The sequence below is a fragment of the Pipra filicauda genome, unplaced genomic scaffold, assembly GCF_003945595.2.
Source record: "Pipra filicauda isolate LSUMZ 115617 unplaced genomic scaffold, ASM394559v2 scaffold226_size1812527_pilon, whole genome shotgun sequence".
Classification (NCBI taxonomy): Eukaryota; Metazoa; Chordata; class Aves; order Passeriformes; family Pipridae; genus Pipra; species Pipra filicauda.
In genome coordinates this window covers 423,143-440,009 of record NW_024104339.1, presented here as the reverse complement: position 1 = coordinate 440,009, position 16,867 = coordinate 423,143, and the positions used below count along the sequence as shown (strand labels likewise).

The 16,867-nt window shown below is 51.2% G+C and overlaps 1 protein-coding gene across 2 annotated transcripts in view; it reads right to left on the bottom strand.

Moving 5' to 3' along the window:
- PEMT (phosphatidylethanolamine N-methyltransferase) overlaps window positions 1-16,867 on the bottom strand; it is a 40,564-nt gene that overhangs the window by 10,876 nt on the left and 12,821 nt on the right. For both annotated transcript variants that reach the window (XM_027743041.2, XM_027743042.2), the window contains exon 3: window positions 7,727-7,842. In XM_027743041.2, coding sequence (XP_027598842.2) covers window positions 7,727-7,842 — 116 coding nt within the window. The remainder of the gene's footprint in view (window positions 1-7,726; window positions 7,843-16,867) is intronic.

Below are 16,867 nucleotides of genomic sequence, written 5' to 3'. Positions count from 1 at the left end.
ATGACCCACCTCTCCCTGAGAGATGGAGCTTTGGGAGAGAATGCTGCTGAGGAGGTCCCTTCTCTGGATCCCTTTTCCCACCTGGACCTACTCAGCCTTCCAACAGCAGAAGCAAGGAGCCAAAGCCTATGAGCAGCCAGGGTTTGACCTGGGGCAGCTATTTCTACTCACAACCCTTGCTCACTCCTGGAAATACCAACCCCCCTGACTTGTGATATCAACACCTTTGTCTCGTTCACCAAATCCCAGCTTTCATCGTGACTGGGAGCTCTGGGACAGACGCCTTTGCGAATGCCAGAGGCTGCGATGGCTCGGCACAGGACTCGAAGGGTTGGAACAATCGGCTGGATTATCTCGTGCTCCCACCCCCGTTCCCCTCCATCAAAATATTTTGCAGTGTTCATGGGTTAGCCACGTGCCCAGGAGTGATTCACGGCTGCAGCCTGACAGTCAGGGGGAGGATTGGAACGGCGAAAGGAAAATACGAGAGACAAGGCGTTTTCAAGTGCGAACACGGCTCCTCCGTTCCAGGCTGGCTCAGGCATTTCGGGTCTGACCTTCCAAACACTCCTTTGTGATTGGAATAACGGTGACCCCTCCCTTCAGCCCCTTGAACTCTGCCCAGAGCCGGGCTTGGCAGGCTCAGCATCGCACATGGCTCCGACACAAACGCACGGTGACAAAGGAGACAATGCTGTGATTAAAAAAACACCATTAATAACAGCGAGAGGAGATAACAGACCCGCAGAGCTCTACACGGTGTTTCTCCACATGTTGTTGACACATGAGGTAGGAAACTTTGAGCCTTTTTTTAATGAGCACCCTGGAGGCTGAAATTCAAGCGGAATAACAGCTATCCCATGCCTCTGGCCACTGCTGCCTGTGAGTGGCGGGCCAGTAGTGCTGCTCCTGCCTGCGGACCCGGGCTCCTCGGCTGGAAAGTGCTTCCATGGTGCTATCTGCAGGGCTTGGGATAGTTTTTTTTCCCTGATGTCCCTCTTCTCTAAGCACTGCAAATCCCTGGATTTTTTTCTCTGTTGCCCAAATAAAAACTGAGAGAGACAGCCAGTCCTGCCTTCATGGCTGATGGAAAGGCAGCTGGAAATCTTTTGAAGGCTCAAATGATGGTAAGTTCAAAGCACCAAGAAAGTCCAGGATAATATTTAAACTCTGTGGTTTAGGGACCTGATGATATTTTTTGTTCTCTTTGGGGCTTGTTCCTACCAGACTTTCCATTGTTGAGAGGTTTTTAGGACTCCAGAGCAAGACATTTAATCTTCGGTTTGGACTGAAGCAAGGAAACAAAACACGGAATAAATGTAACATGCCTGGGAGTGAGCAAGAACACATCTTGGTGATTTACACTCTGGAAATTACAGAGAAATTCCCTTTTCCACGGAGCCAAGCACAGGCAGAGGACGACAACGTGGCCCCAGGTGATGTAATGGTGTCTCCAGGCTGGCCCTCCTCCAGCACCCAGCACAGCTCCTTGCAATCACCAGGCTCACACTGGCTTAGCTTAAAATCATTTTTGATGGGAAGACACAAATCTGGCTGCACTGTGAAGCAGCAGCTGCACACCCCTTTGCATCATTTCCCCAGTGTTTATTTTTAAATGACACAAGTCTCCTCTAAGAAGAAGCCAAAAAAATCCACGTCCCTGATACCAGCACTGCCTGGGTTTGGGAGGAAAGCAATCCCCCTGCAGGGATGTGTCTGTCTGCCTGAGGAATCCTGGCCTGCCTGTGCACTCACAGCACACCGTGACATCCCTGGGGATGCTCTGGAGCTCTTTGGTCACACAGAGGAGGATGCTAATGCCTTTCACAGCAGTGGGGTTTGGCTCCACATCTGGCCAGGACCTCTCCAGAGGGTAGCAGCACTGGGAAGTATCTCAGAGCAATCAAAAGTCACTGCTGCTGATCCCTGGGGAGGCAGGTGCCGAGCTGGAATCTGCCTGGATCCCAGGCCCTGGCGAAGAGATGCCAGAGTACAGAGAGACACAGTGAGAACACAGCCCTTGGAGGCTTCTTGCTCTGGATAAGCTGGACTCACACTGTCTCACATCCTTGAGGCTCCTCTATCTGATGCTGGTGACTCGACTCTGTCTTGGAACACGGAACAAAAGTGGCTTCAAGAGCATGAACTGGTTGACTGAGAATCAGCACTGGAAGTTTTGTAACCAGCACATGGTATGGTTTGTTTTGGCAAAGCTGTCTCTCCTGCTCCAGATGATCACATCCTTCCTTTCCATGGTCGGATAGGCCTGCATTAGTTATTCTCATCAGCATGTCTCACTCGGTTCCCTGCTGTTTGGCTTACAGCTAGAGAAGGAGGTGTTTGCACGGAGATAATGGACTGCCTTTCCCTCTAGGAATGGTTTATATCTTCCTAAACACACTCTCTATTTGCATTAAACATGATGCGCTCAGGAGTTTTCAGAATTGGTAAATAAACCTTTTAAGCATTTAGGGTGCTGGGCCATGACAAGCAGCACAGAGTTGTCAATTATTCCAGCATCTACAACTGCTCCTTGATGGTGAGGGAGCCTCCCTGGCTATGTTTCTCCCTCCCTGGTAGGGACAGACAAGGTTTGGGGCATTTCCCTTGTTAGAGCGCCAGTTGTGCTGCCAGTCCCTTCCTTCATGTGCCTCTAAGTCACGTTTGTTACAGCATTTATTTCTGGCTGCACAACAAGGCAGTGGCGCAGCTCAGCACCCAAGAGGACATCAATTAAATCCATGCTTTGTCCCAGTACCTGGAATTGCTTTATGTGCTGAGCAGAGCGATTGCCATGGTGAGGAGCATCCATCCCTCGTACCAGCACAGGGGAGGGGCGGGGGGGCTGCGACCTACTTTGATCACAGACCTGGCTGCTGTCGTGAGGATGGCTGCCACCAGGGAGGGGCCTGGAATGTGCCCACAGCTTTGGAAGAGAGAAACTGGGGAAATGGGGCATCCCCTGACATCTTCCCATGCTTGTCAGTGTGAAGCATGACACCAGAGCCACACACTCTCCACCAGCTGGGAGAAGCTCAAATCCATCAACTCTGCTCTGGCCAAACTGGCAGATATGGCCAATTCCTGGCAGGATGGGAGCAGCCAGGGAAGCGGGCATTGTTCTGCCCACACTTCCCAAAACAGAGAGGCACTTGCTCAGGCACAGCCACTACATTGCTGCTCCATGGGAATCATAGACTGGTTTGGGTTGGAAGGGACCTTAAAGATCATCCAGTTGCACCCCCCTGCCATGGGCAGGGACACCTTCCACTAGACCAGATTGCTCCAAGCCCTGTCCAACCTGGCCTTGGACACTTCCAGGGATGGGGCAGCCACAGTGGCTCTGGGCAACCTGTGTTTCCCCATAAAACACTTCCTCATAAAAGACTTCTTCCTTATATCTAGTCTGTATCTCTTGTCTTCCCGTTTACCACATAATAAACCCCATGAACTGGAAAACCACTCAAAATGGTTCTGAAATGTGGGGATGGGCAAGTTATGCTGGTGGGATCCCAGGAAGACAGTGGGGAGCGAAGGAAATCGGCAGCAGATCCTCTGGCTGGGACACTGACAGGACCCGCAGCCAGGTTTGCATACACAGGCACTGATTTATTCAACCAGAAAACTGAACAAACCAAGCCCAAAACACATCCCCAAAGGCCACATGAAGAAGAAAGCCTGGAAATACTGTACTAAGAAAGAAGCTGAGCTTTTTAGGTCTTGCTGGGGGCCTCTCTCGGTGGCCCCCAGCAAATGTATTTTGTCATCCCTCTCCTGCAAAGGAGGACAAAGACCTCATCCAGCAAACTGGGTCGCTGCGGGGAGCAGCCCAGCAGTGCTTCCTTGCATGATCCCAAAAATCAGCCTGGAAACTGGGGCTAGCAAGAGCAATTGGGGCAGAATTGGGCCAGGGGCCAGCAGGCAGCAAGGAAGCAGCGGTGGTGCAGGCGACCAGGATTTCAGTGACAACAGCCACCACTGCAAGGTGCCACAGTCACCGTGCGGGATTTCGGTTCATCCCCACACCTGAGGTTTTGTTCCTCTCAGCTAAAGGAGGCAATGGGGATAAAAACCACCCGGTAGTGCCCAGCAGCACACGCTGCAACAAAAGATCTTGTTCATTTGAAAACAGCAACCTCGACAACACTGAAATCGTCCTGCCGATACCACCGGCAATTGTCAGCCCAGCCATCATCTTCACAGCTTCTTTTGCCAATAATGACTTTGCTTTTCTGACAGCACTGGTGTGTGTGTGTTATTTCGGTCAGTTGGGGGCTGTGGCAGCTTCTCCCCCCGCCTCACATCTCAGCTGCCTGGTTTCCTCATGCGGATGCCGTGGGCAGGAGGTGCCGTCGGCCGCCCGGGGCTTTTCCCAAACAGCCATCAGAGATTGCCAGCAGCGTGGCTCGGAGGGGCATCAGCTCCAGCTCGATTCCCATCATCAAATTTGGTCATTTCTGCACACAGGGCCACATGGTTCTGGGATTGATGCCGTTTACGGCACGCTCATTCATGAGAGGCACTACCTGGCAATGACAAACAGTCCCTTTCCTGGACAAAACCCCATCCCAAGGTGGATTTATTTTCCTGGAAGTGTCACCTTCAAGTGAGAAATCCACACAGGAGGCAATATGTACTGCCAACAAGCAGTGTGGTACCACTGAACATGTTGCCAGTGGCACTGCCTCTTTGGGATTTACTCCCACTGAGACATCACAGCCCTGGGTACCCCAACCCCCTGCAGCCCCCTGTCAGGGTGTGCACATGGGTGCTGCCTTTAAGCTCAAGGAAACATCCCAAGACCTGAAGCTCAGAAGTTCCCATGTACCTGCCCTGAGGTGGGCAGTGTGCCAATGTGTGCCAAAAGCAGCACTGAAGGGCTCAGAGGCAGCACCAGCAACTAATTATAGAGCTGATGCAGGGAAAGATATCAACAAGGTGGTGAGGGAAGAGAGACCGAGACTGGATGCAAGTCTGGAGGACAGTGAAGGTTGTCACGTCCCATGTCACACAGATAACAGTCACAAACCGCCGGGCCAGCGCACGTGGTGCAGATGGTTCAGAAGTTCAGGAATTGTTTTCACAGATAAGAGTCTCAGCGATGGAAGTTCCCTGCTTCTTGCAGAAAGAAAAGGCTGTAATGAAAATAATCATTGCACCAACGCAATTAGGGATGCTTGTCTTGTGCACTTGACTAGGCAGGTCCCACCTGGTCACAGGTCACTCCAAATTGCAAGCCAAGATTGCAAGCTGATAATGAAGCTCAGAGCTGGGAAGCACCTAATTGCTTAACTGAGCACAAAGATATCCCTCTTCTTACACGCAAGGCATCCCTTTGGAGCCAAATTGGCATGAGAGCATCATGTCCAGCTGTGGACAGGACCATGGCACAGACCCCGCGTGGGGTGGGCGGTGAAGCAGCCACACAGCCCAGCTCCCGGGTGCTGTCAGTCGAAATTCCAACCCACTCCCGAAGTTTCTGTCTGCTCTGCCCTCCCCTCCTCCGCCCCCAGCCTGGAGCCTTTCAAAAATTCAGTTGCGAAAAGGAAGCAGGTTTTTAAAACCAAAAGAGACATCCCCTGGGCTCCTCATCACTCCCTGGCAGCCTCCACCCACGTAACAAGTCCCCAGAGGAGGCAGAGAGGAGTTTTAAAGGCTGGATTACAGCACTGGGGGTGGAGGGACCCCCGAGGCTGCCTTTTTGCTCTCTATCAGCAGCCCGCATGCTCTGCACGAGCAATCCCGACCATTATGTGAAGCACAGCTTCCATGGGGCTGAGGAGCAGCAAACCTGCTCCCACCAGCACGCCCAGTACAAGTGACTCAGAGAATAAAATGAAGGGAAAAACAAAAGAGCAAGAGCGGGTGAGACGTGTCCCTTCCAGTGTCCCTGGGCACTGAGATGACGGTGCCTGTGTGGTGCAAAACCCCTCTGGTCAGCTGAACCCCACTTGGCACCTGGCTGGTATCTTCATGCAAGTGCCTTAAGGGACAGGACGAATCTTCCCAGGAAGCAAAAGCTCTCCAGGCTTGAGCAGTAAGCCTTGGAGGGCTCGCTGGGCTGGGAATGAAGGCAGCAGGTCTCCCAGGTGTGTTTTGGGATAACTCCAGAAGTTGCTGCTCTGATGACCCCCCTGAAACTGTCCCATTACTCCCACAGTTAAGAGCTTGCCTTGCTTGAACAGCCTCCAAAGCCTGCTAGCCGTCACTCAGGCCAACTTCAGTGCCAAGAAAAGGCGAGAGAATAACCCAAATATGTCGAAACATCTGGGCAAAATCAACTTCCCATTGCAGTGATCTGAAAGGCTTTGGCCCATTGTGGTGGGCTGGCATCTCATCTGTGTTCTGCTAGGGGTGAGCTGCCCCATCTTTTCTCCTCCAAAACTAAGGTCCAGACGGGGCTTTTCCAGCCCCCTGAATTGATCTTGTTGTTTCTTCAGGGCCCGACTGCTGTGCTGTGCAGGCAGAGCCAAACTCAGTGAGTCTACAGGCTCATGACAGAGCAGAGCCAGTGATGCCAGCCCTGGTGGGGCTCTGAGGGCTCTACGGGGGGAATGTGGGACACAGTGATGGGACAGACGACGCCCCTTTGGCTCTCCCAGCAGTTCCCAGTCAGTGTCTTGTCAGTGACCCAGCGAGCCTCACTGACCCAGGAGCCAGCAGGAATGGAGACTGTCCTTCCATCACCCATGTTTTTAATTAAAGGCAGGGACAAGGCTTTGCATTGCTTCCCAGACAACAAATGACTATGTAATTTGTGCAAGAGACTGTTGAGACATTCCCCAGCGAAATCCAAGCTCTCTGTGTCACTGAGACATCAGCAGCACACACACATGCCCTCTGAATTGCCTGCATTCGATTACAGACCTGTTCACTGCAAGCTTTCTTACAGTTTCTGCAATCAGCAGTAGCTGGGACAAACACAGAAGGGCAAGGGCAGGTCCTGGTGTCATTTCCAGGAAGGCATAGCTCTTAAATACATGTGCAAATTCCAACCAGAGATCTCTGCGCCTGGGAAATTACCCAGAGTACTAAACAACCCATTAGCTCTGACCCTGGTATAATTGAATCTGGGAATTTAGTGAGTCTGTCTCGACTAACAGCAGTGAAGATAAAGCCTACCAGATCACAGATAAATTGCTGGCATTGAGGAAATCTTCTGCAGTAAAACCTCTCTGCTGCACTGGGAACGCTAAAGGACGTATTCCCACGGTGTACGGTGTATCAGCCATACAATACTATTAGCAAGCCCAGGTAGTGTTTAGAGATGGCAGATAAGAGTTTCAAGAGACTGTTTGCTAAGTGCACAGGTAATCCTGCTCTTCTGCACAGGAAACTGCGGCTTCTTAAAAGCAGCTTTAATTTTGTTTATGATTTTTATGAGAAAATTAAAAAAATCCTGCTGTTACATATGATCCATCCTGTGCAAACAGCCCTCCTGTCAGCTGGGCTGCTCAGAGGGGAGAGGAAACATCCCCAGGGAGCAGAGCAAGGAAACCTGTGACACTCAATGGCTGGTGAAACTGATGGGTTTGGCCATCCTGCCACATCCCTTGTCTTTATTACAAACCCTGGAATAAATCTGCTGCTGGCTGGAGTTATCCAACCATGGAAAAGCAATGCACTGGGGCTGGATTCGGCACTGCAGAGCCGAATATCCCTCATCTCCCCCACTCTATCGGGGCATTTCTTTCCATGGTACAGGCCAGCAGGGTGAGTTCCTTACCAGTGGCTCCGCACACAGTTCAGCAGCAGGATCACGGCACCCAGGCAGTAACAGGCAGCATGTGCAGAGCCGAAGACTCGGCTGAACACTCGTGTTTTGTGCTCCAATCTGGCCACCTGGAGAGACAACAGAAAACAAAGTGGGTGGTTGGGGATGCCTGGCACATGCTGCCCCAGGAGCCCGAATCCCACAGCCTTGGCCTCACATGTTCGGGACACTTTGTCTGTGTGGCTTTGTGCAAGAAGCAAGTGGAGGCCACCGATGGGACATGCCTTGAACCAAGCCTGGGGATGAAAGCTCCTTCTCCTACCCATGCCAGACCCTGCTTGCATTGCATATGCCCTTGTACACCAGGTCAGCCAGCAGCATCAAGGCATGGGCTGATGGAAAAAAATTAGTTTTGGGGAATATGACGCATTCAACAAGGCTGAGAGCATTGCTAAGAAGGAAAACGGATCCCTGAGGGGATGCACCACAGGGAGACCCAGCTCTCATTTTCTGGGATGTATCACCTCCTATGTCCAGTCTCGGTCTCAGGGATCACACCTGACCCTGGGAAGAACCCTTCGCTCTGCACATCCAGAAAATTTGCAAGCGCTCCCTCAAGCTTGCCCAAGACAAGATCTGCCAGCCTTGCCCAGAGAACTGCTTCCATTTGTACCAGCTGAACCAGCCTGGCCTTCATTAGCACTCAGCAATTGTAGCCATTAGGGCTCATCTGCCCTCCTCACCCATCCCAGTGCAGCAGTGACAGCCTGGGACCCACATGTACACAGGCAGCATCCCCGAGGAGGCATTAACATCCCTTACAGCACACTCTTCCCTGGCTGCAAGGTTCAACTCTGTGTTCTGCAGATGCTGATGGGCCCCTGCCCAAACCGCCCCACAGATGAGGAAGTGCCCTCTAACCCCAGGAGGCTGCTGCACGCAGGTGGCTGGAGCTGCTCCCAAAATCCGCAGGACCAGATCCACCCCAGCCACCAAATCCAGGCCCTGCACTCCCAGCTGATAAAAATCCTTACAAATACTTTGCTCTCTGCCTTTCCTGTACCCCTTGGAAAGCTGTCACTATATTTATCGCCCCTCTTAGGCTCCATTTTCAGGTGCCAAGCCGGAGGTTTGGATCAGACATCAGACCCAAAATTCCAGCCAAGGAGAGCACACCTGGGCAACGAAGCAGGAAGTGGGAGTCAGCAGAACATCTCAGCACCAATTTGCTTCTCAGACACGGCTGGCACTTGATTAGTTTCAAATGTACTTCACTCCCTCGCATGGAGCCTGGGCAGCTTTTGGGGGCACCTGCAACCCAGCTCTTCATCTACTCTGAACGTATTTGGTAATTTATTGGCTCAATTTGAGCAGAAAAAGGCAGCTTTGCAGGTCTCGCTTTCTTCCCAGGCTGCTGCAGAAGCACAAAGTGCTGCTGGTGGAGGGGGACTGATGGCTTCAGGAGGGGGGAACGATGAAAACCTCTGATAAGCAGGGCACTGATTTCACATGCTGAGAGCTGATTCAATTAGTTATGCAATGATTGCTCCGAAATTACAAATCCACTCATGACAGAGAGAGCTGCTTCACTGCCTTTTTCTGGCTGGTATAAATAGTTTGTATTCTAAATTGAATTTAAAACACCGTGCGTCATGCTGCTGCTAAAATCGGAGCTGCTGTTTGAGCGCTGAGAGAGTAGGAAAAAGAAATATAGGGTGAGTTACCACCTTTGGAAAGTAAAAAGAAGTGACCATACAGGTGACGGAGTCACAGATGGAAAAATGCAGCCACGTGCCAGTTATCTGTACCAACTTCCTAATTCCCTGGAAATTATTCTGGCAGCGTTTGCATGGATGGCAGCTCCTGGCTCACTCAAGAGAGCTTTGCAGAGCACCACAGTGGCGGCAGAGCTGGAGCTGAAGGAGAAGGCAGAGCTGCTGGGATCAGAGAGAAGAGCTTGTGTGCTGCTGGGAGCCCTCAAGGTGGTCACTGTAATTGCCCTCACCTTTAGAAAGGCACATCTGGGCAGCCAGGGCGAGGGGACGCTTTTCCGAGCCCTTCCGGCAGCAGCTGCCTCGGCTGCGATGGGATTGCTCCCAGCACAGCCCAGTCTGTGCTGCACCACACAGCTGGGACTGAGCCGCCAACTCTTATTTAGCTGTCACAGCCTTCAGATGGGACTCTGGGCTCCTTTCCGAGCCCACACAGGAGTCATCCCAAGCAAAGCTGGTGCGGAGCTGGAAGCGGCGGCACCCACTGCGCCCCGCGGCGATATTTCAGTGGCAATTAATTAGTTCCGGTTCTGGTTCTATTCCCTGAACAACTAATTAGTTCTGGCTTGGTTCTAATTTTCTAATTTTAGTCATTTCGAGCTAATATTAGCTCCCGATCGACCCACGGCTACGCAGCTGCCTTAATGGTTTTATAAAATCATGAGCCGACATGTTATTATTTACTGCGTGACGGATGCAAAATGCTTCCAGCAGCTTCCATGGCTGTTGTGTGGGACAGAGCAGGGCTGAGACCATTCCCGCTGTGCTCTTTGCCCTCCCAGCCAAGGCTGGCACTGTGCTGCCCATGGGTAAGCACAGCATTGGGGAGAAAAGTCCCACACCATAGCTGTGTGTCCTGGCGAGGTAGGGAAAGAAGCCTTTTCATTTTTCTTCCAAGTTTGGAAAGGGAGTTAATACAAGGTTTCCTGACTCACCCAAGGGTCAAAGCAATAGAAAAAAATTTCTTTTCCAAAGCTCCCAGCCCTCTGCTTTCACTTTAGGATACTTGGTGAGTGCTGTAAGTCATTTTTTTAATGTTTCCCCCAATGCTCATTATTGAAATAAATCAGCAAGCGGATGTGGCTGCAAAGCTGGGGATGCTCTTGGGTCCCATGTTCTGCCTTTGGCAGGCCGTTCCGGGGGCAGGCTCAGCTGGCTGATGTTCCCAGGGAATTGCTTCCTTCTAGACGCAAATTCGGGGCTGATTTCTACGTAACCAATCCCAGCCATCTCCCCAACCACCCGGGCAAGTGCGTAAACAAAAATGAAAGCTCCAGCACGCATTCCCAGCGCCTGCCTGGATGGAAAATGGAAATGCTCTGAGTTTCCTTTTCTTTTTTTTCAGGCTGGCAAACCATCCTGAGGCACCTTGGGAAAGGCCACAAATAACCACTCGAAAAGCAATTTCATCCCATGAACCTGCCTCTGCAGTGATCAACAGGAAATGCTCTTTCCAGCTCCGTGTGCATGGCAGACCACGGCCTCTCATTAATATTTAGTATTTGTTTGAAGGAAATTGATTCTTTTTGTCTGCCATCCAGGGAACCTGGCTTTGGAACACACTACATTTTAATTGCTCAGTCCCAGCTCTGAATTAGAGCCTTTGTGCTCTTCCATGTGATTCCACTGCTAAATCTGGCTCGCCCCAGAAATGGGCAACGAAACCAGATAACCCAAAGGCTCAGGACAAAGGGACATTTTGCATCTCGATGCAAATCAGTCATTTTATGTCCTCACACTGCCCTATTGCCATGGCATCCGAAGAAAACCGAGCAGGAGCTAGTGAATTTAGCCTTGCTGGGAGGCTGGGATGGATTAGCATCTCCCTTCAACCAAGGAAAACTGAGGCACTGAAGGGTTAAGGTCAGTGCCTGCTTCCCAGCTCTCCCAGGAGCAGGGTAGAGGGGATGTGCAAAATCCTGGGTCTATCTGGGGAGATGCTCTGCGCACTTCTAGGGATGCTCCAGCCCTGGTCAAATTGTTGGCATAAAAATATTCATTGTCCAAGTATGGGTCAAAGAGCACCTCCCCCGGTGGAAGATGTGCCCCAGTTGGCTCACAACATGCTGAATGGGCAGGAAACTTGATATTACCCTGATTTCACCTACGAGGACCAGAGGCACCGACCTGTTCCTGTCATTAAAAATCCATTTTTGCTTTCTGATTCGCTGTAATCCCTCATTAAAGCATAGCAACATTCTCTTCTCTCTGCTATCTAAAAGATAGACCTGAGCATCCAGACTGTGGCTCTGGTGCTCCCAGGAGCAGGCAGGGAAGCAGAGCGAGCTGGAATGGAAATGCAAGCACCAGGGCTGGCTGACCTTTGCCAAATGCCAGAGGAGCCAGCTCTTCTTGCTGTCCCAAGTGACCATGAAGGAAATGAGTGTGGCCTGACCTTACCCCTCCTAACGAAGTGTGCTCAAGCCCTGCTGCAGCCAGCAGCGCTCAGTGCAGGCAATCCACTGCCAAAGTGATGTAGGGAAGCACCTACCACACCTACAGTTGAACACCATGACTGAAAGCTCCAGCCTGGGCTCCTGTGGCCACTGAAGGCCAATGTCTGAGTGCTTGTGCCCCTCCCAGGTGAGAAAAACTCTATATTTCCAGGAGGTTGCAAACCTTAGGAGAGACGGGGGGGGGGGAACTGCAGGACTGGTCCTGGGGAGGACAGCGCATGGCAACCCTGAGGGGTGTGGGGGGGCTGCTCCTGCAGCTCCCCTGCACAGCAGTGAGCCCCTAGCACAGGAAAAACACCAGCCAAGGCTGGCATGTGCCCATGTGCAGGCTCATCCGAAACATCGGCACACTCCGGCACCAGGCACCGGCACGGGCTTTCCGAAGGCATGTGCAGAAAATGCCCGGGGGACTGGCGTGCCACTGGCAGCAGGAACATGATTAGTAGAAGCTCTGGGCAGCGAAGGCAGGAGAAAAAGAACAGAACAAACCACGGTTTTAATTTGTACAAGCTGGTAATTATAGTTGCTATCTGTCTGAAATCTCTATTGAGTTTATTTAAATATGTTCTCCGTGAAGGCCATTCAGACAGGAATTATCAAGGTGTTGCAGCAGAGGAGATAATGCCATGCAGTTTTCAACAGATCAAGGGCTGATTAGGAGGAATTAATTAGCTGCTTAAACAGTCCTTGACTCGCTGCAGCAATTAGCCGTCACCTCCCTGCAGTCACGTTCCCGGTGCAGCAGTGCTGGCGATACAAAGCACAGGACTGCCTTCCCCGTGCTGCCCATGAGCACCAGGCCAGCCCCAGATGGAAACATGGCCCTGGGAAGGGGTCCTAAACCCACAAGGGCTTTAAACCCAGCCCATGGGCAGGGCCTGGCAGACAGGTAATGGTGTGCTGGGCTGTGGTGACCACCACGCACCCACATTGCTGGTCAGTGACTACCAACACAGGGCACACTATGGTGTCTTCCCTCCTCCAGCCTTTAGCAGGCCAGTCCCTCCAGCATTCCTCATCCACCACCTCTTCTATACTATGAATCACCAGTTCTCAGCTGTGCTTCTCCACTTGGGCCAGCAGATTATTCAGCAGTCTTTAACCCACATGCCATCGCTTGCAATCCCTTTGGCAGGATGGCAGCATCACCTCTGCCCATGTGAGCCATTCCCCAGCCTCCCCAAAGCCCTCATCCCACCCATCCCTCTGTCCTGCCACAGCACTGCTTGCAGTCCCTTGCTGCTCACCCCCATTATTCCCAGCACAGCCCGTGGCACAGGATGCATCCACAAGGCACAAGTGAGGCGGGCACTGGCTCCAGGCCTGGCTGGGAGTGGGTGCCACAGGGCAAGCACTAAATCATGGAAAACCAACATTGCAGAGCTGCAGGCTGAGCTCTCCCAACTGCACTTTCCAGGAGGAGAGGTTGGCACTTGGGGTGACCATGAGACCACCATGAGACTACAAGTCCCTCCTGCCAGCACAGCGCCCAGAGGGAGGTGGTCACAGGCTGTCAGCTCCTGTCAGTACCCCAGTGGGCTCCACTTTGTTTAGCTGCTTCCTGCCTGCACCAGGAAAAACTGCAGCAGCTCTGGACTACCTGATCCAGAGACTGAGTTATTTCTCTGAAGGTTCCTCAGGGCACAGACTCTCCATTACAGAGAGCCATGAGATGGTAATGCAGCCTGAAAGCTTTTTAGCAAGTGATTAAAGCTCTGCGAAGTTCCCCCACCAAGTACTGGAGCAGCAGCTTCCAGTTCATGCAATTAAAACACTAAAGTGATATGAGAAGAGACAGGCACCGTCTTACCACAGTTTCACGTGGACTGTGAGGCAAAGCAGGTCAGAGACTGTGCCCACGCAGCTTGTAAAGGCTTTTTCATCATAATGCCCAAGGAAAAGATGCACCCAGAGATGGTTTGATGATGAGCAACAGGTGCTGGGGACAACAGGTGACAGCCTGTGCCCATGCATGAGGAGCCAGAGCAGGGCAGGGACTCCTGGCAGAGACTGGAGGCTCTGGGCAGAGGCTTTGAGGGCAGAGACCTCACAGGTTGTCCCAAGAGATAGGGATGGGCCAGCTCAGCCACAAAAGGTCTCCCCAGGATACAATACCAGCTCGTTTTTCCCCTCTCCCATTTCCCCACTGGTGCATGGCAGTAACAGCTGCCGAGCAGCAAGGCTTAGCTCATCCGTGTCTGCCAAGGGTTTTCAGTTTGGAAAGGAAAGCGTCGATTTGACGCAAGGAAGATTTTTCCATTGCCTTTCACGGGCTCTGGATGGGGCGTTTGTTGTTCATTCCAGCCAAAAGAAACAGGAGCAGGGTTTTGGAGAGACAAGGCAGTGTGTGGACTGGCTGTGCAAGGACACTGCGGTGTGGAACAGCCAGCTGGAACGGTGGGGCTGCACACCCAGGTGACAAAGAGGGAAAAGCCACACACGTTTGCAGGCTCTCACCGTGGAACAGTTGGTTTGGAACGCACAAAGTACTTCAAAAAAATGGAGAACATCCTAGGGGCTGAAGAAGAGAACTAGCTACGAGCAGAAAGCAGGGCAAGCTCCTCTCCAAAACCAAGGGACTGGCTGTGGAGCTGCAGTGCTGAGACAAACCAGCGTGACAAACCTCACTGCCTTTAAAGCCCATCACGCAAACCAGCAAGTTAAGGGGATGAAACACAAGCTGGAGTGCCTCTTCTAGTGACTCTTTTCCAATGAATGCTGCTGCCGAGGGGGTCAACAGGGTCCAGTCTGAGCACTTTGACACAGGGAGAAGGGTAAAGTGACTCCACTTCTTTAAAAGTGGAAAGATATTACAGAAACCCAGCCTGCCTCCACTAGGTTTAGCCTAAAAAAATACCCCCCCCCGCATCCATCTCCAGTGAAAGTAATTGGACTGAAACGGCACAGGTCACCCCAGCTAACAACAGCCTTGAGTTGGGGAAACAAAACAAGCTGGCAGGTAAACAGATAAGGGTTTCATAAGGACTAGGTACGCTTTACCTCAAAGTTATCCCTTGAGATTACCTCCATATGAGCCTTTACCTTGAATCCACTCATGATAAACAGTTAGATAAAAAATTTCATTTCTCTAATAGTGTTTATGTGATTTGTCAAAGTAGGATCTCATCAGCAGGCTGCAACGAAAACAAGCCCCTGCTTAGCGTATGCCAAGGCAGCCCAGGTCCATGGATGTTCCATGAGCCACATCCTCTCCTCTTCAATAAAAACAAAAATGACACAGAATATGGGATGCATTTGCTAGCAATTTCCAACACAAAATCTGAACAGTTTCTCCTCAAAGCAAAGAGCTCATGATTTATGTCCAAAGTGCTGGAAGCTGAAGGCAGGTGATTTCAATAAGCCAGAATGAGCTGTGTTAATTAATTTTGAGAGTGGGCATGGGGAGCCCTTATGAGCAGCTCCCCGAGAGTGAAGGGAAAGGGTGATGAGCTCCAGCCACAGGGAATCAGGCCCAAACCAACTCTCCCGGCCAAAAAATCCCATGGAAAAAATATTTGTGAAATAATGATTTCTCCAGAGCGCAGCACGGGATAGGGAAGGATCTTTCCAGTCCCGGCCTGGGATGTGGTGGGGATGGCCAAGCAGTGGGAGGGACTCATGGGCTGCATGAGGGAATGGGGAGCAGCTGGGACACACCCAGCTCCTCTAAACCATGAATACAACCAAATAAAATAATCTCCTGAGATTAGGGAAAGGCAGAGGCTGCCCCTACATAAGTATCTGGGGCTCTGCCGGAGCCCAGAGGGAAGGTAAGTGCTGCCAGATGAGCATCTCATGAGCAGGACGGTGAAGCATTTTGCCGGATTTCTTTTCATCTTCCATGCCCAGATGACTTGGCCCACGCTCAGCTTCCCATTGCACACAGTTCCCATCCAGAAAACCACAAACCTCGTATTTTCATACATTTTTCTGAAGCTGGGAGCATTTTCCCTGGGTGAAACAGATCGGATTTTGCTCAGGCAGTCTGTAGCAGGCACCTTCCCAAACCAACCAGAAGCCAAGGTGTGTGTTGGTCTCGAGTGACTGAGAACATTCAGATCCATCTCACATCCTGTATTTGCTTATTTTTTTCCCTTGTTGCTCATACTCATGCAACCCTAAAAAAAGCAAAGCTGGGGAAGTGTCTGAAGTTTTCTACACAGCTGCTTCACCAAAACAGGCTGTCTACCCAACAGACCCACTTCCAAACAAAGCGATCTGACAATAGCACTGACGATGTTTGAACTGGCATTGATTTAGGAAGACAAGCTCTTTGCTGCACCACACTGTCAGCAAGCACTCAGTACAAACGCCACATTACAAGACAAACGTCTCTCCTTTTTTTAAGACTCCCCTTTTATTTTCTCGCCTCCGTTCCATTGCGTTATTTCCAAATTAGGCCCCGGATCCCAATGGATCACAGTGCTGAGGTCAAGTCCCTCTGAATTCTCCTCAGTGCCTTGGATTTGGTTTTAAATGTGGGGATAAAGCTTTATCTGTGTCACGAGGCATCTATTCTGCTCTTCAAAGCTTTCCAACGTTGCTGCAAACCTCTAGTTCAAATCACTATTGCTGTTGCAAATAAGGTCAGCCTGATTAAAAACCAGTTATTCTAGCTGGAATGAAAATGGTCAATCTTCAGCAAGTGTATCCTATGTAAGAATACCCTGTTCCCGAACTGAGACAAGCCTTCACAGGTTCCAGGTAAAAGGAGATTGAGGTCATCTAACGACTCTGACATTTCTTTCAGCCTCTGATTCATTGCAAAGAGACCGTATAAAGCTATACTGCAGATGTCAGCTAAATCAGGTGCTTTTTCCTCTCCTGTATGGCCTGTATTTAGTTGCAGATACATGCCTGGGTACCAGTGTGAGCACTCAGCTCTGTCACCGTGACCCCAATCAGCTGGACCTGCAGATGTGCCA